Source organism: Chelonoidis abingdonii, chromosome 3 (assembly GCF_003597395.2).
Source record: "Chelonoidis abingdonii isolate Lonesome George chromosome 3, CheloAbing_2.0, whole genome shotgun sequence".
In the NCBI taxonomy this organism is placed as follows: domain Eukaryota; kingdom Metazoa; phylum Chordata; order Testudines; family Testudinidae; genus Chelonoidis; species Chelonoidis abingdonii.
In genome coordinates, this window is record NC_133771.1 from 109,818,660 (window position 1) to 109,845,588 (window position 26,929).

The following is a 26,929-nucleotide window of genomic DNA, read 5'->3' on the forward strand; positions in this document are numbered from 1 at the left end:
TTTTTGACTCTGCTGTTACGGCATTTCACTGTGATATCAGTCAAGATTAGTGTTGTGATCTCCTTTTTAAAAATACATAATAAATAGATAAATTAAAAATCCAATTTTACATTAACGTGAAGTTCAGCTTACAGTTTTAAACTACAATCCTAATTCAGAAAATTCAGAAGCTCCCTGGGAACTCTGGATGTGCAGTCTTGCTGAAAATACCACTGCTTGCCTAGGTGTTGAACTTTAGGCTCCCATCTCTGAAAATTTAGGCCTAAATTTCTCAAAGTAAGATTAATTCATATATATGGAGCTTGCTCCTCAGATGGTGCAAATTGGTGTAACTGTGAAGTTAATGGAGCTATGTCAATTCACCTCAGCTGAAGAGCTGACCTATGTCATATTTTGGATTGTTAGCTATTGTCACTAAACCACTAGATGTATTTTGAGGTGGGATTAAGAATGGTCTGTGCTGCAGTTAAAGCCCCAGAAAGAATTCTGGTTAATTTTGGACTCCCCTGTTCTTCCTCCCCCCCAAAATAATAAAGCTGGTGAATCAAAGTAGACTCAGTAACACTATGTAAACTAATCTGCTGCTAACACTAGCAGGGTAGTTGAGGTTCTTCTTTAACCTCCATGGCTCGTTTTCAAGTTACATTCTCTACACTTTTGCTTACAGGCTATTTGAAGATGCTGCTCACAAGCTAAACCTGATGGCACTGGGTGGCTTCCTATACCAGCTCAAAAAAGCTTCTCAGTCCCAGCTCTTCTACTCAGTCACAGATACAGTTGATTACTCCTTAGCAATGCCAGGTAAATCTACTAAAGGCCTCGTGAGGATTCAGGTGTTTCTTGTATATTTTCTGCATTTCCTCCATGATTTACTTTGTGTTCATTTTGCTACAATATGCCAGGGACAGATAGCTCAAATAAAATAGAGTTCAGTCCGAAATCCCTCTGATGGGGAATTGCAAAGCCTTTTCAAAAGATAGCTACAGTCCCTGACCAAGAGAGCTTTCAACTTCTGGGGTACAGCACCTGCCACAACAGGGCACTAATCCTGCCTCAGACATCTGGGTGCTACTATAATATAAACAATAATACATTTTAAATGTCCTTTAAGATTCCAAATTAGTAACTTCTGTAGGCTAAATTCAGGTGTGACCTAGATGGCAGGTGTAGGTTACATGTCACTAAGAGGGTATACAGGGTAATAAGCCATGAGTGGGTTGTAGACAGGACCTAACAAAGGCTCTCAAGATAAAGCAGGGGGGATATGTTCTCCAGGTTTCTCCCTCTGTGTGGAATCCACCCCTCCGTAGCACAAGGTCTGTGCAATACTTAAGTCTCCCGTAGGTCTTCAGACTGGGCATAAGGACCTAATCAAAAAGAAAATTTTCCATTGACTCAAAGAACTTTGAACCAAGATTTAAGTGAGACTTGAGTGGTGCACAGGATTAGCAATCTCCCTCTACAAAGGGGTGAGTTTCACCCCGAGTGAATTCAGATTGTGTTTTGTGCTACTTTGCATTGTTCCAGAATGACACTCAATTTGTTATGCTCATACATCTTCTCTCTCCAGGACTCAACAGCATGTATCACTTTATTATTAATAAATGGTCTCCCTCTGTGTTCTGTACACAGTGTTCAATCAACAAATGTTAGTAGTAATTCCATTTTAAAGATTCATGCCACTAATAATTAGCCTAGTGCTGCTTAAATAGTGCTGCCTAGCTGCTTAAATATTTGTTTTCAGTGTCAAAAAAGAGGTAAGCTTCCTAATGTGAATTTCCTAACATTTTGAGAGCAGTGGGAGATGAAATTCTTCGTATTAGGATGGTTTTCAAAGGATTGAGGAATTAAGAATGTGTACTGTCTGTTGGGGAAATTCAGAGTATGTTTTTAAGTTCTCTTTGTCCTGTGTTCTTCAACTCAGTAAAGATAATTTACAACCTTCCACTGCTAAGAAAATAAATACATTGCAGTTAATACTCTTCCCTTTAAATGTTACCAGAGGCTTCCAAAGCCAACTCATTGTACTCAGGATAAATCATAAACCACTTGCCCACCTAGACTGCATATTTGCCAGTACTGAACATTATTATTAATTATCACTGATTTATTATTTTTTGTTTTCTCCACGTGTTTACACTTTAAAAATGCATTTGAAAAAATCCACACTATTTGATGCCAAAGCTGCATAGCTGTGTAAGCTGTTCCTGCAACGTAGGTCCTTTTCTCAGTCTATTCCTATGCTTTTTGCAAGCACAGACTGCTAGCTATGCTGAATTTCTTTCTGGACTGGTATTGATGTGTATGTAATTAAAATCAAATAATTTGTGAATTCGAACCCAAACCTGCGGAGATGAAATGCTGCAGCTGCCTAATTTCTGTTAATTACTCCTCTGGTCATAACAATTAATTTTCACATTTATTTACTTAATGCACCTTATTTTTCTTGTAGGTGAAGTAAAGTCTACCAAAGACAGGAGAAGCGCACTCCATTTGTTTCGTCTTGGAGATGCTATGCTCAGAATTGTACGGAGTAAATCCCGCCCTTTGCTCCACCTCATGCGCTGCTGGAGCCTGGTGGCACCTCATCTTGTAGAGGTGAGAGAGCGAGAGAGAAAGAAGAACCTGTGAAACTCACAGCTATAAGATATTATAAACGCACCTTACTTAGAGAGAATCAGAAAAAGTTTGAACCTTTAAATGACTACAGCAGAATATCTGCAGTTATACTGGTTAGAATAACATCTTATGGGTTATTAAACTTCTTCATTAGCTAGAGTCAAGAAGAAATACGCTCCTCTTCTTATGGTACAGTGTTGCACAGCTACAGATAGGTAGGTGTGAAAGTGTCCACAATGTACCTCTCAAGCATCCGGTAATTGCTACATTTGGAAACATGATTCCAGAGACAGACCATTGGTCTATTTCAACATGGCAATTCCTGTATTCCTGTGAAAACTAGCTGTGCCTAAAATAATTGAAAACTGTTCTATGTAATGGAGCTGGGTTTCTTGGATGTATGACAGTCACATGAATAAGTATGTGCGCCTGAACTTTGTTTATGTTAATGAACATGTCATCATGTGTTCAGGTTTTTAAGGTGCACAGGAAGCACATTTCTCAGATGTTTAAGAGCTACGATAAAGAAAATATTTGAAGTCAGGTGTTAAGGTGTGTTAGTGTCCATAGTCGTATGTTTTGACTATACCGGTGGTTTTAATTTTCAAAATGACTAGTGATTTTTGATGCCCAGCTTGAGATACCTTAAAGGGGCCCCATTTTCAGAAAGTGCTGAGCACCCGCCTTCTTATATCCAGGCCCCTTTAAAATGTCTTAATTTTGGCATCCAAAGAGTGAGACTCCCAGAATCACCTGTTGCTTTCAAAATGTTGGGTCAGTATTGTTCTCTTTTGGTAAACTTTGGCATAGGTGAAAGCCGAAGGAGGAAATGGCTGGATGAAGTGAAGGGACAGAGCTTAGAGATGCCTGGGGTAGTCCCCCAGTGTGGAATAATTTTCTGTCCAGATTCATGCCAGCTCTTGCCAGATGAGCAGTGTACTGTTGACAGTGTGCCATTTCATTTTTAGTATACTTTATTGCTAGTCATTTTTATTGTGCTGTAGATACCAGGTCCCTTTCCCCAGAGGCTTTTATTCTGGAGTCCAAGAACATGCTAAGTACAGTATTTATCCATAAACATTATATTTATACAATGAGAATGAAGAGAAATTAAATCTCTCACATTAGCCATTCAAATCAACAGTAATCTGAAAAAGCCAGGAAGATTGTAGACCCATTTTTTAACTTTTAAGTTTAGTGCTTTCTTTGAACTCTAATTAATCTTCCTGCATCTCCAGAATACTAAGCATCTTGGATAGACAGCTCCTTCTCTTCCATTGGACAGTCACTCTGTTCATTGAAGCAGGACCCTCTGGTCACACTATGCTGGAGCTATTTTTGGGTCTTGGCACTATCAAGTTGCTACTTTTGCCTCCCCCCAAACAATCTAATCAAAAAGCAATATTTTTTTTTTCTTGCTTGGCCAAAATTCTGGTATTTCTTCCTTCATCCCTCTGTCCCTGTAGGCTGCCTGTCATAAGGAGAGACATGTTTCTCGGAAGGCTGTCTCCTTCATCCATGACATCCTCACCGAGGTGCTGACAGACTGGAATGAGCCCCCTCATTTTCACTTCAGTGAGGCACTGTTCCGCCCCTTTGAGCGCATCATGCAGCTGGAGCTGTGTGATGAGGACGTCCAGGACCAGGCAAGTCAACCTTGATATGGTGCTTACACCCTGTGTGCCATACAAACAATGAGAGCGGTCTCAGGTGTACACCTAGTGGCTAGAGTATCTGCCTACTTTCCTTTAATGGGGTTATATATCTCTTCAGGGTTTCAGAAGGGTCCTTTCTCCTCAGTGTATTGTTGAGCAGTACTATATTTTGCTCTGCTCCTTTGTCAGGACTCAAATTACTTCCTTTACAAGGTAAGGGGTTCTACCTAGCGTACGCTGTGCATTAGAGCCACATCTGCAAAGAGGGGGCACATCCAATGGCAGCCAAGAAGCTCGAGGCTTTTGGAATGTATACCTGGTGGTTTAGCTGCTCTCTTTCCTTAGAGCAGGAACATGATTATTCAAGAGAAATCCACCTCCAGTCCTATAGATGTTAATGAAAAGTAGCTTTCTCTGAAAAAAAAACTATAGAAAAATCTACATTTTTTCAGTTACTTCTGTAGATGTTTGTAGGGCAATTTCTGTTCGTCATTCCTTCCGCATGTTCTGCTGGGTGGATTTATATTTGTAAAGGTCTCTCTGCTTTGCCTGCAACAGGTGATCACGTCTATAGGAGAACTGGTGGAGGTGTGTTCCATTCAGATCCAGTCCGGGTGGAGACCGTTGTTCAGTGCACTGGAAACAGTGCACAGCAGTAGCAAGTCAGAGCTTAAGGAGTACCTCGTTGGAGAATATTCTATGGGTATGAGTTTTCTCTTCTGTTTGTTTGATATGTCTTTTTTGTTTCTTCGTCCCATTATCTTTAGGACATATAAATAAGTAAATAAAAATACTACCATACTCTACAATAAGGGTCCAAAACAACACATTGCAAAACTCAGTAGTGTCATTGCAGTGTGGTGGGTTCTTACTGCAGTACTATACAGTATCTAGAATATTTTTTAATAAGGGAGAAAACAAATGTAAATCTCTGAATACTTAATCCTGTGATTCCTGTCAAACACTAGCAGACACACAGGGGTGAGAAAGAGAGTTAACAAAGCCATTGAGCAGTCTGCCTGAGCCATGTTCTGCTGCTGGAACATTAGGTCCTTCAGGTTCCTCTGCAGGTGTCCTACTGGAGGAAAGAAAGATGCTCCTTATGGCCATCTCTTGTCTATGCACTCAGGCCAGGCAGCCTACATTTTTCCCCCACTGTGAAACAGGTGCTCCTGTAAGAGGAGGACTGTTAATACTAGAAGTGTTGGGCAGATGGTGAGCAAGCTTCATCTCACATAACACTGACACATAACCCCTAAAGTCTAATCTGTAACAGTCTTGTTATATCAGTCCCAGATCTCTCCTGAACACAGCATGTCAATGTTATGGCACTTGTATGGAGAAATATCCATTATTCCGGCTTTTAAACAACTTTACAGGTATTTTAAAATGTTTTAAAGTCAAATATAGGCATGTATTATGTGCCTGCTGGAATCTAGTCTTTCAGATCCATTATGTATATTAGGCAGGCTTTAAAAGGCTTATTTTCAACTCAGGAAAACACAACAGTTTTGCCTCTGTCAAATAGCATCAAGATTGTGAATGTGACAGTCACTATGTCAGCCAGCAACACCAAGGATTGAACCAGGGACCTAAAGCAGAGCTGAAAGCGTGAAGTGAGCACAGCCTGAGCTAAGAGAGACAAGTCTTGATAGCTGGGGCTGATCTGCTCCAGGAATTATTTTGGGGTAGTTCTTTGGCCTGTGTTATACAGGAGGTCACAAAGGTGCCTTCTGGCCTTGGAATCTGTGAAACTGTGACTCTCTCCTCTGCTGATCAGGCACAGAGGGGACCCTGTAAAACAGTCACAAGTGGGTTGTGTGAGTACCCTCGAGTTGCTAGTCTCTTGGGAGCCAGGAGAAAAGGAAAGTAGATGCAGCTTCCAAGGCAGTCACAATATTTGCTTGTCAGAAAGTTGCCTAGCGATCACAGAAGAGGTAGGGTACACTCAGCTGAGCAAGGGAACCTCAACTTATTAAAAAAAATAAATAAACTGCCTTCACCTCCTACTGTTCTCACAGGGAAAAGCCAGGCTCCAGTTTTTGATGTTTTTGAAGCATTTCTCAACATAGACAACATCCAGGTCTTTGCCAGTGCTGCCACTAGTTACATTATGTGCCTTATGAAGTTTGTCAAAGGACTTGGTAAATATGATTTTTCCTCTTTTTTTTTTTTTTCATCAAGTGCAACCTTTCTGGGGTAGAGGTGGGAGGGTTATTCTGGAAGAAGTGACTTTTGTTTATTATAAGGTACAAAATATGCTTGGAGAGAGGTTTAGCAGATGGTAAGCAGGGGTACTGTATAAAAGACACCAAAATAAAAGGATTATTCAAAACCACTGTTGATACAGTTGGATTTTAGGGCATGTCACAGCAGCAAAGATTCAGCCATCTGATTATTGATTTTTTTCTCATTTTCACTATGCCCTACCATAGCCCTGTATAAATACTATAGAGTTCTCCAGTACAGTAATAATCCAGAACTCTGCAGTCATGGTGTTGTAATATTTGGGGCTGGGGCTGGATTAGCACAAAGAACACAATAGTATTTTTTCATAAGGGCAATTTTCCATTCAGTGATCAAAGCCACATTTTTTCCCCAGTCCCCTAGCAGCAGCATTTGGCACACAAACTGCCAAAAATCTGCTGGAACCTTCAGTAAGAACATCGGTATCACAGGTAATAATCTGTCAGCAAGATTAACTTTTCCTTTCTGATAGTGAGGGTAAAGTAAGTGGGAGAGAAGAGAGGGTACGCCAAGTCAAGGTGACCCTGTACTTTGATTGTTCTGAAATTTCTCCAAGCACTACAAAGGCAAATTCAGATGTTTTGTTCTGCCCTCTTATTCACATTTCGTGTCTTGCTTTGATCATTTAAAAAACAATTGTTAGAAATTCTAAGAAATTATGGAATTGATTCTTCTCCTACTAATGTAAATAGCAAAATACCAGGGGAGACTGGATGGGGCCCTACTTTCTTCTTTTATTTAACTCTACCTTTAATTCATAAATGATGCAGCAACTTTGTGCCTGACCTCACCCACTAAAGTCAAAGGGAGTTTTAGCACTGATTTCAGTGGGTGCAGGGTCTAGCCCTTGAGGAGGGGAAGGGAGTGGAACTTCAATTATTTGCTACTTTATGGAGAAAATTAAAATTGTATGTGAAGAGCAAACCAGTAAATGCTGAACCTGGCTGTCTTCAGAAACAGACGTTTCTCAGGATGGTTTAAAAAATGTTTTCCATTTGGTGAGATGGATTTATCAAAGGGAAAAGAAATGGATATTTCTTGTTTGTAAAATTGTAATGGACAAATGGAATTCCTACTCGATATATTTAATTCTGAATTTTAACAAAATGTCTCATATGTAATATTTTATCTACAAGTGGTGGTCTAGTTATCTGCAAATATAGACCATCAACAAATGTTACTAGGGTTTTGCTGATACTCAGTAACAAAGGAAAGGACATTTAAGCATTAGGGGTTTGTTCCAAAGCTTACCGAAATCAACAGATGTCTCCCCACTGGCTTCAATGGGCTGTGGATAAGGCCCTAAATCTTGTACACCTACAGTACAGTGCTTATGAGGAACCATATTTTTAACAATAAAATATACATAGGTCTGTTAATTTGCTTTAACTATTGGGAAGCACCTGCACCTTGCAATAGGCACTGAAAAGTTTAAATAAAGTTGTCTAAAATTCCTTGAGCAAAAAACAAATTTCTCCCATTACCTCATTAACAAATCCATCTCCAGAGTAACTGCTAAAATGGGAGACACAGTGGTCCAAATTTATCCCTGGCCACAATCCAGGGACTTCAGTGGAGTTACAGCAGGTTTGAATTTATACCTACATGAATCAAAGATTTGTTACCTCCCTCTTAAACATTGTGGTGACACTCTATATATAAGGTACATGTATAAATAATTCATGAATGAGAAATAGAGAATATGATGTGTGTGGTATGTGTTATAGATGGTTCTAAGCATGTCAGCTGAAGATGTTATAAATGAATATAAACTCCGGTTATAATATAAGTAACCTATGGGATCTATAACCATCTGTAATAAAAATAATCATCCATTTATTAAAGTATTTGTAAATGTACTTTTAATCTGAAGTGTGACAGCCATTATTATGTTGTTCAATGGGAGAAGTCTCCCCAAATTCTTTGGACTGAGGTCTAAAGGGCTGCGTTTATGGGAAGTGTAGTCAATAGCACATAATAGCCAGACTGAATGAGAAATATGTGTTGCATAACTTTTAATGCTATGTTTACACTTCTTTTTTTCCCCCCTTCTCCTGCGTCCTGCCTTCCCACCCCTAGGAGAAGTGGATTGTAAAGAGATTGGTGATTGTGTGTCAGGATCTGTGTCTACAGACTTGTGCCTTCCCGCTCTTGATTACCTCAGGAGGTGCTCTCAGGTATGCCTGATGATCACAGAGAGCTACAGACCTGAACTAGAAAACCACTTCTAGGTTTCTTGACTCTCAGCAATCATGTTTGCATGCACACAACAGAATATTTTAATGTATACAATCTTTGTGGCAAGCTCTCTTCAGGTCTGGGGAAGGCACTCAGATTGCCTTCCCCAAATACAAGGTCAAACAGATAGTTTAGCATAAGGATTGGCACATATTCAAAGGGATCATTCAAGGTGAAGTGGCCCGTTAACACTCTGTAGTCATAGGATGAAAAGGAGGGTTAGTGGATTACAGATGGTTGTAATGAGCCATACATTCAGTGTCTTTATTAAGACTATGATTTTTAGTGTCTTGCAAAGATGTACATATTCTGTATAAACCCTGTGCTCACAGCATAGGTTACTATTCAGGGCTACTTGGACATTTTTTGTCTGCACTTTGATATTATTTTTATTTATTTGTACACAGTACCATGGGAAGGTCTTAATCATGCATCGGGACCCCATTGTGCTACGTGCTGTACATAACAGAGAGAGTGTCCTTGCCCCAAAGCAATTACAATCCAAGTATAAGATGAGAGACAACAAGCAGATGCAACAGACAGACTGCAAGAAGGGAATGGGCACAAGGAAATAATGAGACAGTACTGGTCAGCAAGATAAACAGGAGTCACAGCAAATCATAATTCATTTTTATTGTTAATATTCTGTGTGATAGTGTTAAGCATTTGATGAATCGCAAAATCTGCTACACATCACATTATCCTTTCCTCCCACCACAACCACAGAAAAAGGGAACCACCCTATCTGTCTCTCTGATGTACATTTTAATTAATCTTACCAGAAAAAAAGAAGAGTAAAAAATACAATAGGTACATTACAAATACCTCTATTATATACAAAAATGCCTAACAAGCAAAGTACAGGACTCTTCTCTGTTCACAAACTGAAATTTAGATCCTAATTCTGCCATGCTCAAAGCAGTACCTTAATCTGTAAATAACTCTATTGAAATCAGAGGGACTGCCTGCAAAATACCTATTCAGTGTATGTTAGGGGGGAGAATCAGGCCCTTAAATTATGGTTTGTTTGGTTTTAAAATGCCTTGCTGTCTGTTGGCTATCGCAGTCTGATGAAGATGTTGGGGAACCAGGCCCATGGAGGCTGCCTCATAATTTTGAGAAACACAATTTAGTTTATAGGGATTGGTATGACATGATACAAACACAGGGAGTGAAAATGGTAGTGGCACTACACTGCTAAAGTTTATTAGCTTTGGACCATGGGCTCCAATGTGCGATTGTGAGGGACCATTTTGAATACCACATTGAATTTTAATCCATTCAGTTCATATGGTTAGCACCACTCACTCAAGAACTTCTGAAGTTTCATAGGTACCAATGATTTATGGCACCAGAAAATGTGGAATCCCAGCTTTCAGAACATAAAGGCATTAACATTACCTCTGGTGACTGGTGATATAATGCTGCAAAGATCATGTTCATTGCAGTTGGCAAACCAGTATATATTGTTTCAGGAGCAATCAACCTTTACTGGGATAGTGATCAGAAAGGAAAAAACAGTCTCCAAAATATTCTGCAGCTAGGTGGATGGCTGATAGGTAACGATAATATTTAGTATATATTCAGTGCTTTACATCTTCAAAGTACTGTGCGTACAACTAATCCTCAGGAAGGACCAGTATTATTTGAATTTCACAGCTTGGGGAGCTGATTCACAGGTTATTTAAATGACTTGTCCAAGGTCACAGAGCAAATTAGCAGTAGAGGGTGGAGCTCTTGACTCCTAGTCCTGTGTTCGTTGCCACTAGATGGACCTTATCATGCCACTATCCATCCCAAATATTAATGTCATTCTAATACTTATTTTCCCGGTGTGTGGCATGACGGCACTTCTACACTTTCCCATGTTACATTTTTTCTTTGTTTAGTTGCTAGCCAAAATTTACAAAATGCCCTTGAAGCCAATTTTCCTCAGTGGCCGGCTGGCCAACTTGCCCCGAAGAGTGCAGGAGCGATCAGCCAGCAGTGAGGATGGGATTGAGTGTGTCCTTTCTGACTTTGAGGATGACTCTGGTAGGTGAATTTAAAATAATGGCTATGTGGTTACACATAGAAAGTAATCAGCTCCACGTATAATTGTGAATTTGGCCAACTGATGCAAATGTTCAGAAAAAAGTGTCCAGAAATATGGTGTTGCCCTACATCTATATTGTTTACACATCCATATATGTAGCAAGTTAAGCACTGCTGTGCTGGTTCCTCTCAGTGGGGAGAACACACATCTAATTTAGCTGTATCCTCCCATGCATACTCAGGTGATTTCACCTCACTTATACTCGGTGATACATAGCATACGCAGACCCACACTTCTCTGGGGTGAGGGGATCAAGTAATCACAATGACAGCCTAATAACCTAACCGTTCCATCCACTAAATGGGTATGAAGGGAGAAAGAAGGCAGAGTAAAGTGGGAGGGGGATAGATGCTCTGTAAATGAGAGAAGGGAGTGGAGAGAAGAGAGAGAGAGATTCAAATGGACAATGCCCCATCACCATCGCTCACACAAACTGTATTGAGATGGGTAGGGGGGGGGAAAGACTAGGAACCCATTATCTAGCTCACAGGAGATTTTTCCTTCATCTCCCTTGCATTCTGAAACCAACCCCAGCCCATGATCAAACCAGTAAATGCATTATAAATAGCTTCTCATCTATTTCCCCACACCTTACTTCTAGCTTCTCATTATGTGTCCATATTTCTAGGCCTTATCAATGTCTGGATCATTCTGCTGGAAGAATTAACTACTGCTATATCCAACTGTCCCCGCCAGCACCAGCCACCCACCCTGGATTTACTCTTTGAGCTGCTGAGAGATGTTGCCAAAATTCCTGGTAATTTCAATGACTTTATGGAACATCTGCTACTGAAACACAGAAAAATCCTTGTTAAACTAGCAAGGACTGTGAAGATAGTTTGCTTAGCTCCTCTAGAGAGGAGATATTGTCCTTGTGGTGTTCATCAGTAACTTCTTGGCTTGATTAAAGATCACAGTGTTTGGCTCCCAAGGGAGCTTCAGCAAAAAGATTATAGTCTTTGCACAGGGGAGGGGAAAGGGATAACTGTGGTAATTGTGTGGTAGCTGTTGGCATGTGTTAATTTTTTTAATTGGCACTGTTGTCTAGTGTACATGATTCTCCTTGTTCTTTACACGTTATGATATGCAAGTATTCTTTTCTCCACTCCCTTGAAGGCCAATCTGTAGAGTGATATGACATCACTGGTACATTCCCTGCACATCTGCTATTGGTATATAGATTGGTACATTCCCTGCACATCTGTTGTTTTTTATTCAGAACAAATATTTACAACAAAGCAAGGTAAAAGCTGGATTTGCTTGAAAAACTTCTCCTATTTCTTGAAGTGCTGGACTGTTCTCTGTATATTATTAGACACTCTTCATGAAATCCTCCTTGAATGTTCGTCCAGAATAAAATTGCACTGCTCAGTTTGCATTCCTATAGTCAGAACCAGAACTGTGCATCAGACACCCTAATATAGACATGTATGCCTTTACACCACGCCATATATGGTTATAAATGTTTTATATTAAAACCACACAAATAATTGGCTGATGAATAAAAGACATGTTGCTGGTGTCAAACTCAGAATTAAGTACTGTCATGCGCAATATTTATTTTATTAACAGCTGAATAGCTCGCTATGCTCTTGGTCACTTCTCCCCGGAAAATAGTTGTGCTATCATCTCTTACGTCTTACAATAAATCTACACTAAATTCAAGAAAATAGTTTGATTCTCCATGTACCCTTCAATTAATGGGTGGCAACTTACACACCTTCAACAGACAATCCAAAGTGTATGCACTGCTGCAAACGTTACTGGCTCTTAGTTAAGACCATACAAGTGTTTCAGATATTTTGGAAGTAGTTTTCATTAACATCACTGAATCCATGATCGCAGTCTGGTAAAGGATCCAGGATTTCTTAGTTTGAGCATGTGTTTGAGGGGGTATTTGCAGCCAGAAATTCTTACTATGGTCGTGTTTTCCTTCTAGGCCCAGGATTTGGCATTTATGTAGTTGTACATCTTCTACTACCCACAATGTCCCTCTGGCTCCATCGTAGCCATGGTGACCATTCTTACTGGGATGTGGCATCTGCTAATTTCAAGCATGCCATTGGCCTTTCCTGTGAACTGGTAGTGGAACACATTCAAAGTTTCATTCATTCAGGTAAGCAGTGTCCCTTCAACATCAGATTTAGTGATGCAGGGTTTTACTGTATGACATTGTGACGAGGGTCGACTCCCACTGGTCATCCTGGGAATTAGCTCTGTCCACTGCGGAGCGGCCTCAGCGTGTGGTGTCTTGCCTGCTGTCCATTCTGCTCTGGGACCCGCGATGCTCTCTGCTTGGCAATATCCCCTTCAGGACTGCCCTCTGACAGTTCCCACTACTCCAGACTCACCCCCGGAGGAGAGGGGGTTAACAGCAGTCTTTAGGACTCGCACCTGCCTCAGTGGCCAGCCACAACCCAGGGTCTAGCCCCTTAGCTCAGGGGAAAATTGCAGTCTGTATTGGCCACCGTCTTCTGTGGCCAGGTGGAGTATAAGGGGGGGACCCAGGCCTGCCCGCTACTCTGGGTCCCAACCCAGGGGCCCTCTAGCGGCAGCCTCCTTCATTCCCCTCCTGTCCGCTTTTCTTCCCTGGGCCACTTCCCCTTTGGCCCTGTACAGTTCCTCGGCCCTTTGTAGCCAGGCCGCAGCCTGATGGGTAACAGGGCTGGAGCTCTCTCTAGCTCCCCCGAGCCTGCCCAGTACTACTCTGTCCAAGGTGCTAGCTCCTTCCTCAGGAGCTGGTCCTTCTCCTTTACCAGCCAGGAAGAGACTGACTCTCCTCCTGCTAGGTAGCCTTTATATAGGGCCCTGCCCTGTTCGGCTGCCTCTTCCTTCCCCTGATTGGCCCTCCGCAGGCCTTCGTTGATTGGCTGCCAGTCTGCGCAGCCTCAAAGGCCTGTTTCAGCCCTTTTCTTAGGGGATGGGGTGGTCGCTTAGACATGCTTAGAAGATGGCTTGGTTTTGGTTGCTCAAGAAAAAGTCAAAATCAGGGAGAGTGAGAAGGTCATTTTTACCTTAAAAGGGATTATGTTAAACTTTCCAAAAATATAAAGTCATGGAGTATTACACTCAAGATTATAATGGATGGGAATTGGCAGGAATAGGAGCTAACACAGTACTTTCCCCAGTATCAGTGGGAATATTTTACATTCCCATATACTTGCCTGAAGAGAACAGGTCTCCTCCTAATTTTCTGTGTTTTGACACCTATAAAACTGCCATTAGTGTTAAAGAGAATCAACTTTGTAAAACATCAGAAAGAAGGACTGCTGTTTCCCTAGATGATTGGCAAAGGTGGGAATGCTTAAAAACAACTTTATGTTCCCTGTAGATATTGGCTACGAGAATATGATTAATACAATGCTAAAAGATCTCTTCAAGTTGTTGGTAGCCTGTGTGGCAGAGCCTACAGAAACAATCTCCAGAGTTGGCTGCTCATGTATCAGGTAATATAGAAGAGTCTCTTTCTCCTATCGGCATATTAAAAAAGAGGAAGTGATGCAAAGGCTCCTGACTAGAGAAGTCTTGGCCAAACATACAGATTGATCATTTTGGCCAGTACCTCCGTAGTAATCTATAACCCGTCTCTTGTTCTTTAAAAGCAAAATCTAGAGTTAGAAAAAGCTTCCAAGGGCTGAAATCAAATTTTCATCAGTTAGCCAAACTCTGTTTGCTTGTTATCAAACCAAATTCCCAGTCGCGAAGGGGAAGGTAGGAATGTGTGGGAATGTCCATGGCCCATCTATATTGACTGGATGCTGTCAGAGCAGCGGAGAAAGTCCATAATTTTGGGAAATGTAAATAAACATGCATGTTCCTCCCATGAAAATATCTGCTCTACACTAATATCTACATCACTAGTCAATACACAGCCTCTAGAAAAAATAATCAAACTGCTGTTGGGTGGGATTCACAGGTCTCCTGAGGCAAGTATCCCCATCACATTGTGCAAATTATTACAGTCAAACCCAAAATGTGGTGCACAGCACTGAACAGACAGTAAAGAAAGATGCAGCCTGTGCCCTGAAAAGCTTGCAATCTATATAGATAAAAAGGATGCAAATAGCAGCCAGGAAAGGAATACAATGTCTAAGCAAAATGGTCAGGGGATGATTGGCACACCATTTTACTAGCTCAGTGTTTGTGAAGCAGCTGCATAAATTTTGCTCTACCCAGTAGCCCAATTTCTACCTTCTTCCTTTGAGTCAGAAAAAGTTTTGTTGGGCTTGCAGGCTTGATAACTTCTAGTGTCCTTACTTGCAGGTATGTCCTCGTGACAGCAGGGCCTGTTTTTACTGAAGAGATGTGGAGGCTTGCATGCTGTGCGTTACAGGACGCGTTCTCTGCGACTCTTGAGCCAGTAAAGGTAAAGCCAACATCCCAACCAGCCTCAATTCACTGATATTTGCTTGCTTGCTTGCTAGATAGATAGATAGATTCCCCTTTTCTGATAAACTTTTGTCTGATTTCACCCAAGCCACAATAAAGACTGCCTGAAAATCAAAAACATCAGAAAAGTAATTTCAGATCTATTATTTTAGTTATTGTTATGTTAATTCACACATAACATAGTGAAAGGTCTGATTAATAACCTTGGAAAGAGAAGTGTTGTATATTTTCCAAAGAATGTGTACATCATGGCAGTGGCATGGTGCCATGCTTCCTAAGACAGTGCTCCAGGATTGCATCACAGATCAGGGAGGGAAGTGGCCAGGCTTCTTCGTGCTTCCCTGCCAATCTGAAATCAGCAGGGTTGAACAGGTGCGACTGAGATCAGACTTTGTCTGCATGACCTGTCTTTGTATCCGGTTCTTACAGCTGGATTTACAAACACAATGGGAAAACAAATGATTGCCTTAGTGATGCCTTTGCTACAAACTGAGTCCAGACTAAAACACTTGTCTCTTTTGACTCAGTCTTTGGTTGTGACCAAAAACCCTGGTGAGTCATCACAGTCCAAGCTGCTTAAAAGGGAATCACAGTGCATTAGTTCAAATAAAATATCAGGCGAGATGCCAGGGCAATTATGGGAGATCTCAGAATCATAGGGATAGAGGGCTCTACAACTACTTGGCTGATCTTACACACAGTGAAAGACTGATGTTGTGTCTCTCTGTAGAACCTATTGGGCTATTTCCACAGTGGTTCTGAAAGCTTTAGTGGCGATGCCTGTGAAGTGAAGGTGGCGGCCCCATCTCTCTCTCCCAGTGCCGAAGCTGAGTACTGGAGAATCCGAGCCATGGCACAACAGGTAATGATCTCATTACAAAGAAAGCCAGAGAACAAACTATATAGCAAGAGTTAAACTACCAGGCACGTTGAGAATTTTCTTTCCAAAAAACTCTTGGAAAGAGCAAATAATTTTACTGTGGGAAGAGTCTTTGCTCAGTACCTTTGTTACTGGAGGCCCAGGGAAGTGTTTCCCTCCCATGGAGGGCAGTAGGCTTGTGAAGCTCCATACTAATAGCATCTTTCTGGAGTTTACCTTGCCTTTTCTTGTCATTTAAGGCAGCAGCACATCAACTACTTCCACAAGCAGCCTATAGCAGTGCATGACTCACCGCTCTGGCGCCTCCTGCTAGTTGTCTCTGGAAATTAGCATTTCCAGCCTCTGTTGCGCCCTCTGCAGGCCAGTGTCCCACTGCCACTTGGCCCCCGTGTCCCTCACAGACTCCGTGCCCCCTTTTTCTGGGGTGCTGGCCCCTGGCAGTAACCTCTTTCTCTCAGGGTCTCCCCCCCCCCCACCCAGGGAATCCCCACCCACTATTCCCACCTCACCTCAGTATAAGGCCTACTCATTACTGGCACGGTTGGGTTTGGACCTGCTGCCTTTGCCTACCCTGGGCTGCCCTCCTCAGTACCCGCTGGCCTGCTAGGCCGCTGCCTGGGGCTTTCCAGGCTGGAGCTCCCCAGCTCTTCTGTCTTTCCCCAGCCCTGCTCCACTCAGATACTCTCCTCAGGTCCTTGCAGCCAGGTCCATCTCCCTCTACAGCTAGAGAGACTGCTGGCTCCTGGCTCACTAGACTTTTATAGGGCTGGGTGTGGCCCAGCTGCGGCTACTTCCCCAATCAGCCTAGTAGTTGCTTTCTCCCAGCCACAGCCCTCCCCAGGGCTACTTTTAACCCCCCTCGTCACCCCCCCCCGGACAGGAGCAGGTGATCACCCCACTACACAGCCCTTTGTGCAAATCCAGGTAAATGTCCTCCTAGACATAGGAATAATCATTCTTCTGAAAGAAGTAGTGGAATGTGTGTCACTTTGATCACATTAAAAATAAATTGGACAAACGTTTGAAGCTAGAGACAATCCTTCCTGGGGGAAGGGGATGGATTAGATGACCAACAGGTCATTTCTGTCAATTTCTGTGTGTAATTGATTGTACCTGCTGCTTTCTTGGAATGCCCATTCCACAGATAAGATGCAGACCTGGAACTGATGGACAATAACAAAAAGGCAGCTGGTGGGTAGCATTGGCACTGTTTGTTTTGTAACTTTTTAACACATGAAGTTCAGAGAAGCCCAACTCCCATAACCCCTATCTGGTTGCACATACGCATACACGTTGTCTCTTCAGTGACACCTGCTCAGTTACAAGACAGAGCATGACAATTCACAAGAGCTGCGATTTGGTTGACTTCCCCTGGGAAGTCAACAGGAGTTGAGTGCCTTTGAAAATAATCCCCCTCAGAATGCACAGCCCTCACAGGTGGGACACATTAGCCAGGCGATGGGGCTGTTCTGTTCCTGTGTGCGTTACCTTTTCAAACGGTGCAGGTGTTGAGCTGCTTGTTGTGCATAATGTGTGGTTTCTTTAGGTTTTCATGTTAGACACCCAGTGCTCACCAAAGACCCCCAACAACAAGGAAGGATTTGAACATGCTCAGTCCTGTGTGCTTATCATCGAGCTGCCTGCTGACAAGAAACACAATGGGCATACCCAGAAAAGGTGAGAAGCCATTCCAAAAGGCCTTCATAGGGCTAATCAAGAGGCAAAGAATGTTTTTAGTGAGGTGAAAGCAGAAGAGCAAATCTGTCCTCCAGTTTCGCTAAGAATTTGAATTATCAATTAATAGAGTGGAACTTTGGTTGTTTCTCTTCCCTATTATCAGCATGCAGGAGAGACCCATAAGTGAGGAAATATTGATTGTGCAGCCCTCCCAAAGGTGAGCACACACTCTGAGTAGTCCCATTGAAGTAAATAAGGTTACGTGTTGGAGTGCTCACCTATGCCAGGGATCCACAATCAGTTTGGTAGCATCATCACATGGTATGTGAAAACTAGACTGGAAAAAGAACCAACAAATCATTTATAGGGAACTGTGTGTATGTGAGTGAGGGATGGGGTTGGACTCAATAACCTACAGTGCTTGTTCTTTTCCATCTCCAAAGCTAGGGTTCCTTCGGTGCAGCTCTCTGGATTTTTCATCAATCAAAAGCAGAAATTCCCTTCAACGGTTTTTCAAAGATTTGCAGGCACCAGGGAGATAAAGGGAAGAATTGCTGTGCTGTCTTGTAAATGACCATAGTATGTAGAAATTAGAACCAGAATTATTAATTTGTACTCCACAACTGTCAGTAAAATTTTCCACTTCTTTTTTTGTAACCATAGCTCCAAAATTATGCAGAGGAAATTTTTGCTTGTTCCAGCTAAAGGACCGTTAAAATTATTGGATTAACAACGAAATAGAAATGTAGGACAATGGGTCTAGTGGAGCAATGTAAGCTAACCCTAGGTTAGCAAAAGCATTGTCCAAAACTACCAGGGTCGTGCTCGATATACTAAGATGAGGAAATTGTTGCATGCTTATAGATAGAACTCTTCAAGTATTAAGTCATCCCATCGCAGATCTTTCAGCATGTGATTGCCTGGCACTTCAGGTTCTGAGCTCATCACATAACATTTAAGTTGATACTTTTTGGCACTGATGAACACTAACGTCAACCCCAATAGCACAAATGGGACAGAGTCAGAATTGTGAATCCAGGACCTGCATTTATATTGTTGGAAATGTATTGCAACAATGAAACCTTTGGGGATGAAATGTATGTGATAAATGGCCTGCAAGCAGGCGTTGTGGCAAGCCTCCTTTGCTCCTCCTTATTCAGAGCTGTGGTCTTGTTCACAATGAGGGGCAGATCTTGATGGTCCTTCCTTGGCTGAGGATAAAGGACAATGCAAGAAGCCTCATTTCCTGCAGGAGTGTGCAAAGGTCTCCCCCAGCTGCAATCTCTATGCTGCCTCCTCTCGAGGGTGCACGGAGACTGCTTTCTGCTGCTTCCCCTTAAGGGGTCAGGGAGGGTTGGGATCATGACCTTAACCCTCTCCTTGCCTGGGAGCAATAACCAGCTCCATACTAAAGAATGGGACAGATTGTGCAACATTCCTTTACCTACTCAGTGTGCATAGAGAGGTCCCAGTGGAAACTGTAGCACTTCCCAGGGCAGTGACATAAGTGTCAATCTATACCCAAGCATTTATAAGGCAACACGGACCTTTTGGAAAGCATCACTGTACTGAATACAAGTACTCTGAACCATTCCAGTATCATTAGACCAGTGTAGTGTCTAAACAATAACCAGGAGTTTGGTTTGGTTTTCGTAAGTGAGTTTCCACTATTTAGCCTACTCTTCACCAGAATAAGGCTCAACCTAGACTGTGCCATTATTTTCCTTGTTGTTTTCTACAACAATACATCTGGTGCCAATCTTGCATGCTAAAAATTGTAACCATTCTGAAGCTTTGTTTTAACCTCCTGGGATTTCTCTTTTCCCATTTGATTTTTGCTTCATTAATGCTACATTGTTCCATAGGAAACTGGGGTAAGGGAGCTTTTTTTTTCCTACAATATAGTTTCATAATTTGCAATTGCAAACAAAAGATAAAATAATGTTATGCTTAAATGCGATTGGTGTCGTGCTCTTGCTTATGTGTCTGTGCCAGGACCTTAGTTTGGTGTTTTACCTAGGAAACGACATCCTGGCCAAGTCGTACTGCAAACAAATATCCTATTAAGCTGTAGGGCCCAGATTTTTAAAGGTGTTTTGGCACTGCGGTGCTCAGCATTGCAAAGTCTAACTGATCTATGATCCTAAATCTCATTTTCAAAAGGAATTTAGGCACTTCAAAGTCTAATTTTCTTTGAATGTCAATAGGATTTTGGTTCCTAAGTGCCTTCCTTTTGAAAATGAGATTTAGGCTCCTAAGTCAGTATAGGTGTTGCTGCTTTCATTATTGCAACCCTAATACCTTTAAAAATCTGGGCCTAAGCCTATTAAAGGGGGTGTGGATTTCCCTAATTCGGGTCCTGGGTCTGGCACATGATTAGTCCCTTCAAGACAATGGAAGTTCTCATTTGCTTAAAGTTGTGCACATGCTTAAGTGCCTTGTTGAATCAGAGTGTTTTGTTAGTAATGTTTGTAAAGCAGAAGACTACCTGCTAGAAAAGAGCTCCTCTATAATCATCATGTAATATGAGACCATTCCAGATTTCACAGAGGTATTTATTGAGTCACCTGCACTGACCACAGGTGTCATGGCAAACACACAGATACATTTACCATGACAGCACTGATACTACATTGTCTGACCTGTGACCGCTACACATGGATGCACACAGGAATTGCATCCCAACATCTGAGCTAGCTCCTGCACCAGAGTAACACACATTTGCATAGCCAAAAGCATGCTGCACAAGCTCTATGATACTAGCACTCAGTTCCTCCTGTCATAACAGGCACTGCTATCCCGGTATGTTTATCACAGCATCAGTTCCAGTTGTGACATCATAGCAATCGTGACTGTATGCAAAGACTAAAGCAATTAAGAAAATCATCATAAACGAAGATGCTAGTGATTTGTAGGATTAAAAAAAACAGGCTAGGATAATTTTTAAGGCACTTTCTTCCTAGCCTAGTCTATGCGGTAGGATTCTAAACATTATTCACTGGCGAATTATCTGCAAAATTTGATCCTGTCAAAAGGATGACATTTTAGCATTCCTGGGCATGCTGTGCAGATCATTAATTTAGTGATGTGGTCGCAGGGTGTTCTTGATCTCCACTGAGAGCAGCAGGGATATAAACACTCAACTCTGCATGTCTGGGAATAATACCCACTAGGAGCGGTACTGTAATTTCCATCCCATATTAGGTGTATATAGGTTGAGGAATCTGTTCTTAACCCATTCAGTCTGGATTAAATTAGTTTTACCAACAACCATGTAATATATCTGTTTTAGAACAAGAGCCTCTATGCAGTCTCCACCATATTCCTTATGCTTGTGTCCTGAAGTTCTGGGGAGAAGTTGTTGGCCTTACTGGGGGGAAATGAAAACCAGGAATTAGAAACAATCAAAATTCAGCTTTGCTATGGCAGATTTAGTCTTTCAGAAGCATGTCAGTTTAAGTTTAGAGAGGAGTGGCAGGGTTGCTGCCACTAGAGAGAGTCAAAGTGCAATAAAAAGAGAAGAAGGTACAAGGACCTAAATAAAGCAAAATCAGGAGATGCTGACATAGTAGTCTTCCTGTTACAGTAGTGTACAATGTTTGGAGAAAGCTTAGTTACTGTGATACTGAAAAAGAAAACATTTAATCCTGCAGTTAATGTTACATGTGCCAAAAGGCTACAGAAGTAGCAAAAGCATAGTACAGTATTGAAATAACTATTAAAATTTGAATGAGGGTAGCATAGGGCCTGATCCAGAAAACTTTTACTCAGTGTGCTTACCCAACCAATTGTAATAAATGGGACTATGGGTGTGAGTCACGACTGCTAAAGCAAATAAAGATTTGTAGTTTGTAGCTTTCATAAGTCATTCTAAAATACAGTATGTCTATAACTCATAGTGAAATAACTTGTGAATTATGAACTGTTAACTTATATTTGTTTCCCTTTTTTTGGTGGTATCAAGTATCCCTTTCAGGACAATAGTGGTGAGTCTGTTGTCTCATCAAGTGCTGCTCCAGAATTTATATGATATCTTGCTGGAAGAGTTTGTGAAGGGCCCCTCTCATGTGGAAGAGAAGACAACACAAGTGCCAGAAACCAAACTGGCTGGTTTCCTCAGGTACATTTCCATGCAGAATTTGGCTGTCATCTTTGACTTACTGCTAGATTCTTATCGGACAGCCAGAGAGTTTGACACCAGACCTGGGTTGAAGTGTTTGCTGAAAAAAGTGTCTGGCATTTGTGGAGCTGCCAACTTATATCGTCAGTCAGCAATGAGCTTCAATATTTACTTCCATGCCTTGGTCTGTGCTATACTGACAAACCAGGAGAACATCACCGCAGAGCAGGTGAAGAAGATCCTATTTGAGGATGATGAAAGAAGCACAGACTCCTCCCAGCAGTGCTCTTCAGAAGATGAAGATATATTTGAAGAAACTGCCCAAGTCAGCCCCCCAAGAGGGAAGGAGAAGAGACAGTGGAGGGCTAGAATACCATCTTTGAGTGTTCAGCCAGTGAGCAATGCAGACTGGGCTTGGTTAATCAAAAGGCTTCACAAGCTATGCATGGAGCTCTGTAATAACTATATCCAAATGCATCTGGATTTGGAGAATAATGTGGAGGAACCTCCAGTTTTCAAAGGCGACCCTTTTTTCATCCTACCATCCTTTCAATCTGAAACCTCCACCCCATCAACCGGAGGGCAGTCTGGAAAAGATACACCGTCAGAAGATGACAGAAGTCAAAGTAGGGACCACTTGATAGACAATCTAACGCCCAAGGGAGGGAGTGGAGAAATGCTACCACCATTGAGCCCTAAAATGGAGAAAAAGGACCAAGCCAGGAAAAAAGAATGGTGGGAGACCGCTGGCAACAAAATCTACACCATAGCCACTGATAAAACTATCTCCAAACTCATGACGGAGTATAAGAAAAGAAAGCAGCAACAAAACTTGACCTCTTTCACCAAAGACGTCAAAATGGAAAAGAAGGGAGAGTTGTTGGGCTCGAGAGGGCAGGATTCACCACTCCCCCAGCGACCGCAACATCTGGTGGACCAGGGCCAAATGAGACATTCCTTCAGTGCTGGCCCAGAGATCTTGAGGCAAGAGAAGAGGCCACGCTCAGGATCTACAGTCAGCTCCCTGAATATATCTGTGAGAGATGCAGAGGCACAAATACAGGTAGGACAATTCGTAGTCTATATGGTAGGGTAATGCCAAAATGAGTAGAAAAGATTAAACCAAAATGTCTAGCCTCAGAGATCTACTGAGTATCCCCACAAGCTGGTATTGATGTGATCCTACATCATGATCAAATCAGAGAGAGAGTATTGTGTGGAAGAATTGTCAGAGACTTCAGGGAAATTGGAAGGGGAGATACTGGCTAAAATTTTTCTAAAGCGCCTAAGTGGCTTTGGAGCCCATGTCCCATTTTCAAAAGTAAATATGGCTAATTAGTAGCCTAAGTCCCATTGACTTTCAATGATACTTAGAAGTCTAAGTCCCATTTTCAAAACAGCAAGCAATTAGCTGCCTAAGTCACTGAGGACATGTCTAAATTCCAGCTGGGAGGTGTGGTTCCTAGTGCAGGTAGGCATGTTCTCACTAGCTTATCTTGAGCTAATGCATGACAACTAGCAGCATCTACCTGGGCTGGGACTCTCGCCTCCAAGCTCCAGTACAAACATACCCTTATGTTACCAGTTGTCTTATGATTAAGGCCTTACTTAATTGCGGAAATTGCAGGTCCCACAATATTAGACTTCCACCGCAATTTTGATTTTAATTAGCTTTCTTTGAGCAGTCCACAATTTTGCATACATTTTGAGGTTTGCCCCTCACACACTTCCCCCGCCCCAGTAGTACAGTCAAACTCCATTTATCCGAGCTGGTAGCAGCTGGGGCTCGAACTGTCAGCACCATGCAAAGCAGGACTCCCATTGTTGGCCCTGTGCATTGACTAATATTGTTGCAGCAAAATATCTAGTGACCAAAAAGATTAGCAGGCATAACACAATGCTTGAGTGTTTTTTTTATTATTCTAGCAAATTTTTCTTAAACAAATAGGTCTTCTCTGGTTTTTCCAAATTACCACAATTAATAAAGGTCTATTATTACTTTTCTGCAGTTTTTCCATGTCTTGTCTGTAACTCAGCTGTAATTATTTGACAATCATCCCACAATTTAAGCAGGGCCATACTTATGATCCTCTTGTAATTGGAACCGACAAAAGGAAGCAGTTCTGAGCAGAAATATTGAACTCATGACTGGTTACTATTTGCATCTCAGGATGAGAGACAGACACTGCAGGCACCAAACTTTGGATTTGTGCTCATTTTGTGATAGGATAGTATGTGAAGAAACACTACAATGGTGATGTACTCTCTGTTAAGACAAAAAAAAACCCCTATATATAATCACATGAGGGATATATTGTGGGTCTTCCTGATTCCTATTGTACCCTATGTATATGAAACATGCTAGTATTGTTCTGGACTTTTCCTGCTGTCATAGCCTCAAGATATCTTTATTTTCTACCATGTAATGTGACCCAAGAGGAGACTGTTCTCTCCAGAAAGTGTGAGTAATTTGACTTCAATGGGATTTACTCATACACTGTATGTGGATTTCCCCCTGAAAATTGCTGCACCTCAAAAAACAAAGCAATTTGCATCTCCCTCTAAGCATGTGCACTGAGTGCCAGGGCCACAGAGCAACAGCTGATGCAATACCTAGGCACCTTCCACCAATCTTCCTAGCTGCTACATGAGCTTATTAGGGACAGAAAAGTCCACCCACATCATCTCTCCTCTCCCACCCCAGAGGATCATGAGGATCTGGGTCTTGCCATTTAGAACCAAGTTCCAGACTCCATGACAGTTGCCAGTTTTTAGGTGCCCAGAGGCACGGTTGTAAGAGTTTCCTTCGTCTCCATTACGACCTGCTCCTAACCAGATGAAAGTATAGTTTGTAGTGCTCTTTCTTTAAGAATTTGCAGTCTCAGTTCAGTGAGGAGAGGGCCCTGTTCATCCTAATCCCTTATTCAAATCTCCTTTGCAGTGTTTTGCAAAGGGAACAGTCAGATGACGATGCTTATGTCCATCTTACTCTGAATTTAAAGGAACAAGCGTGTCCCTCACTGAATTCTTTTTCTCTTGGGAAAGAGAAGCAGGGCCCCAGACTTTATTTAATAACAACAACAAAACTGAAGTGGGTTCTAATGGAATGCCAGGTTTGAAAGAATCTGCTTTTAAGATGTAATGATGGCATTGAGACAAAGAGCCTGATTCTCATGTCAGTTACATCAGTCATACCCCAGTGTATCTCCAATGACTACTACTGATTTACACTGGTGCCATTGGTAGCAAATTGAAACCCATCCTGTGCTGTGGCTATTTATGTGACTCTCTTCTGATTCTGTACAGCAAAGAATTTTTTTTTCTAATTTTGTTTTAGGCATGGACCAACATGGTGCTGACAGTTCTCAACCAGATTCAGACCCTGCCTGACCAAACATTCACCGCCCTCCAGCCAGCTGTGTTCCCCTGCATCAGTCAGCTGACTTGTCATGTGACCGATATCCGTGTCCGTCAGGCTGTGAGAGAATGGCTCGGAAGAGTGGGAAGGATCTATGATATCATTGTATAAAGTAAACATGTTTCATTAGCAAGGGGAGAAGGAATCAAAGGCTTTTACAGGTATACAAACAATACTGTTACTGAAAGTAACTGGTACAGAGCTACACCTGCAATGCCTATTTGTGGTGATAATTTCTGAAACAGCAAGCTCTCCAGCATGTCCTCTACCTACTTAAGATTGTATGTTTGTCATTCTCATCCCAACAAAGGAAGTGCTACACTTCACATTAAGTACCATGACATAACACCAAGAGATGAATCTGAAAATTGCTGGTACATAAAGGCTTAGTACATTTCATAGTGGGTATTTTTGTCTGTGAAAGTTAGATTGTAGTGAGGAAAGGAGAAAAAAGTCAAAATTTCCCTGGCTGCAGTTGGGATGAAAGCAACTGTGTTCACCTAATATGGGGGTCTCAGATGATACCTATAATTTCCAAGATTTAGGACCAAAGTTATCAGCTTAGCTTTACCTGGCCTCCATTTTTTTTGAACATGTAATACTATGGACTCCACTAATTGAAGGTTCAGAGGATTCAATAATTGGTGAATACTGCTCTCACTTGTACTTAAACATCTAAGAGTTGATTGTGCTTCAAAACCCAGCATGTAGACAACTGGATCACCTCACTTACACACCTAAATAACTGAATAATTGTGAGGGAAAAAGCTGAGGGTGCAACAAGTGAAGATAGGGGCATTGTTTGTGGTATCCTTAAATGTTTCACATGAAACTAAAACACATCTGGAAAAAAAGTCAAAGATCACCAAAAAAAAATATTGACCCTGCTGCTTAGTAGTCATTAAAATTTACATTCTAGGCAGAGGCTTTAAGCCTGGGGTGTTGCATGGCTGCTTTCCATTGCACCTCAGGAAGATCCCAGCTGTAAACCAGTCACAGGAGAGGCCCCTGTGTAGCATAGAAGTAGGTCCTTCTTGCTGCTAACATATGGGGTATGGCTTGAAGAAAGGGGGAATTGCCAGGGTTCCTCTTCATGCCACTATCAGCCACATATACAACAAAACCCTCTCTGCTAATCCACATTTCAGATACTATTACATGCATAACTCTCACTGTGGAAGTTCTTCTGTGAAGCTAGTGAAGAATATGCACTAGTGAGCTAAATTGCAGCCTGGCCAAGAGAATTGTGGCAAACACCTAGTATTTAACCAAACATAATAGAAATCTACTATACACCGGAGTCCTATGCATAGAATTGGCTTTGTTTTCACGGGAGAAGGTATTCTCATGTGTACAGCCTGCTGTAGCTTGCTAGGATCCCCACCATTTGCAGCTATATTTACCCCTACTGCCAGTACTGCTGGTTCATATGAGTCAAATTGGACAAGATCTGGCAGTGCTACTCTTCAGTTGGCCAGAGGAGGCCTGTGGTAGACTGAGTTCCCTGCTCCCTCATGCTCCCAGGTGGTGCAGAGTTGACCAGCACACAGTCTGTGCATGTATTGGTATAAAAACAAACAAAACCAAAATT

General features: G+C 41.9%; 1 protein-coding gene across 1 annotated transcript in view; it reads left to right on the forward strand.

Annotated features, from left to right (window-relative positions):
• Nucleotides 1-25,761, forward strand: part of ARFGEF3 (ARFGEF family member 3) — a 130,631-nt gene extending 104,870 nt beyond the window's left edge. The window contains exons 21-35 of the mRNA XM_032769946.2: nt 668-801; nt 2,453-2,598; nt 4,086-4,265; nt 4,833-4,977; nt 6,296-6,418; nt 8,601-8,698; nt 10,649-10,793; nt 11,483-11,611; nt 12,794-12,970; nt 14,186-14,300; nt 15,118-15,220; nt 15,974-16,105; nt 17,670-17,800; nt 21,765-22,983; nt 25,258-25,761. Coding sequence (XP_032625837.1) covers nt 668-801; nt 2,453-2,598; nt 4,086-4,265; nt 4,833-4,977; nt 6,296-6,418; nt 8,601-8,698; nt 10,649-10,793; nt 11,483-11,611; nt 12,794-12,970; nt 14,186-14,300; nt 15,118-15,220; nt 15,974-16,105; nt 17,670-17,800; nt 21,765-22,983; nt 25,258-25,449 — 3,169 coding nt within the window. The 3' untranslated portion in view covers nt 25,450-25,761. The remainder of the gene's footprint in view (nt 1-667; nt 802-2,452; nt 2,599-4,085; nt 4,266-4,832; nt 4,978-6,295; nt 6,419-8,600; nt 8,699-10,648; nt 10,794-11,482; nt 11,612-12,793; nt 12,971-14,185; nt 14,301-15,117; nt 15,221-15,973; nt 16,106-17,669; nt 17,801-21,764; nt 22,984-25,257) is intronic.
• Nucleotides 25,762-26,929: the final 1,168 nt, after the last annotated feature.